This window comes from Pygoscelis adeliae, unplaced genomic scaffold, assembly GCF_000699105.1.
Source record: "Pygoscelis adeliae isolate BGI_AS28 unplaced genomic scaffold, ASM69910v1 Scaffold673, whole genome shotgun sequence".
NCBI classification, from domain to species: domain Eukaryota; kingdom Metazoa; phylum Chordata; class Aves; order Sphenisciformes; family Spheniscidae; genus Pygoscelis; species Pygoscelis adeliae.
The window spans coordinates 118,384-119,222 of record NW_008824383.1 but is presented as its reverse complement, the minus strand read 5'-3'; the positions used below and the strand labels follow the sequence as shown (position 1 = coordinate 119,222).

Genomic DNA, 839 nt, shown 5'->3' with positions numbered 1-839 from the left:
GTGTTGAGAATGGAGGACTCGGGGGCCCCGGTTTCAGCCATCTGCCGGCCAGCTCGCTGCACCAGGCTCCTGACATCAGCCTTCATCTCCAGCAGCGAGGCTTCATCCAGCGGGACAGCTGCAGCGAACGGGCTGGCTGCCTTCTCCTCTTTCACCCACCGCCCTTCCAGCTTCCTCTTGCCCAGCAGCGCCGGGCAGCTGGCACAGACCTCTTCTGCAGACATCCACATCGAGATGTTCTCCGGCTTGGTCTCTGCAGAGGAGGCACTGCTGCCTCCCTCTGCTCTCTCTTCCAAGCTGACGATACTCCACTGGATCAGGTACTCAGGCTGGCCGTCGTGGCCTCGCCGCTGCCGGAGCAGCTCCTCCGGGTAGGCCTGCAGTTTGGGTCCCAGGTGCACAAGCAGGTTGCCATTATGCCTCTCGTTCACCATGACAGGAAACGTGCCTGCAGAGACAGAGGGGAAGAGGTGGCTGAGGCACGGGCTTTGCTATGGCTAGAAATCTACGATCTTGTGAGTCACGGTGCTTGTAAGGTGGCAGCGTAACAAACAAAACGTGCTATTGTACTGGCTGTACTCAAGGTCAGTGCTGTAAGCTCCTAACACAACAAGGCTACTAACGTATGAGATACAGCTCACTTTCTCCTTGGAAGACAGCATACATGCAGCAACAAGATAACAGGGCAGGACACAGCGATCTTTGGACTGCCGAACGGGCTGCGGACAGCAGCGCCTAAGGAGGGCCGTTCTTCCAGGGAGCTCAGCCGTAAAACCCGGCTGTGTGCCCACAGAGCTCCCCAAGCCCGGCGGAGCGCGGGTGCTGGCCCGGAGCGCCCG

At 59.6% G+C, this 839-nt stretch overlaps 2 protein-coding genes across 2 annotated transcripts in view; both read right to left on the bottom strand.

The window, feature by feature from the left end:
• CUL9 (cullin 9) overlaps positions 1 to 434 on the bottom strand; it is a 27,902-nt gene extending 27,468 nt beyond the window's left edge. Inside the window, exon 1 of the mRNA XM_009320230.1 lies at positions 50 to 434. Within this exon, the coding sequence (XP_009318505.1) occupies positions 50 to 434 (385 nt within the window). The remainder of the gene's footprint in view (positions 1 to 49) is intronic.
• Positions 435 to 637: 203 nt separating this feature from the next.
• The window catches only part of MRPL2 (mitochondrial ribosomal protein L2), a 5,100-nt gene continuing 4,898 nt past the window's right edge, over positions 638 to 839 (bottom strand). The window contains exon 6 of the mRNA XM_009320229.1: positions 638 to 647. Coding sequence (XP_009318504.1) covers positions 638 to 647 — 10 coding nt within the window. The remainder of the gene's footprint in view (positions 648 to 839) is intronic.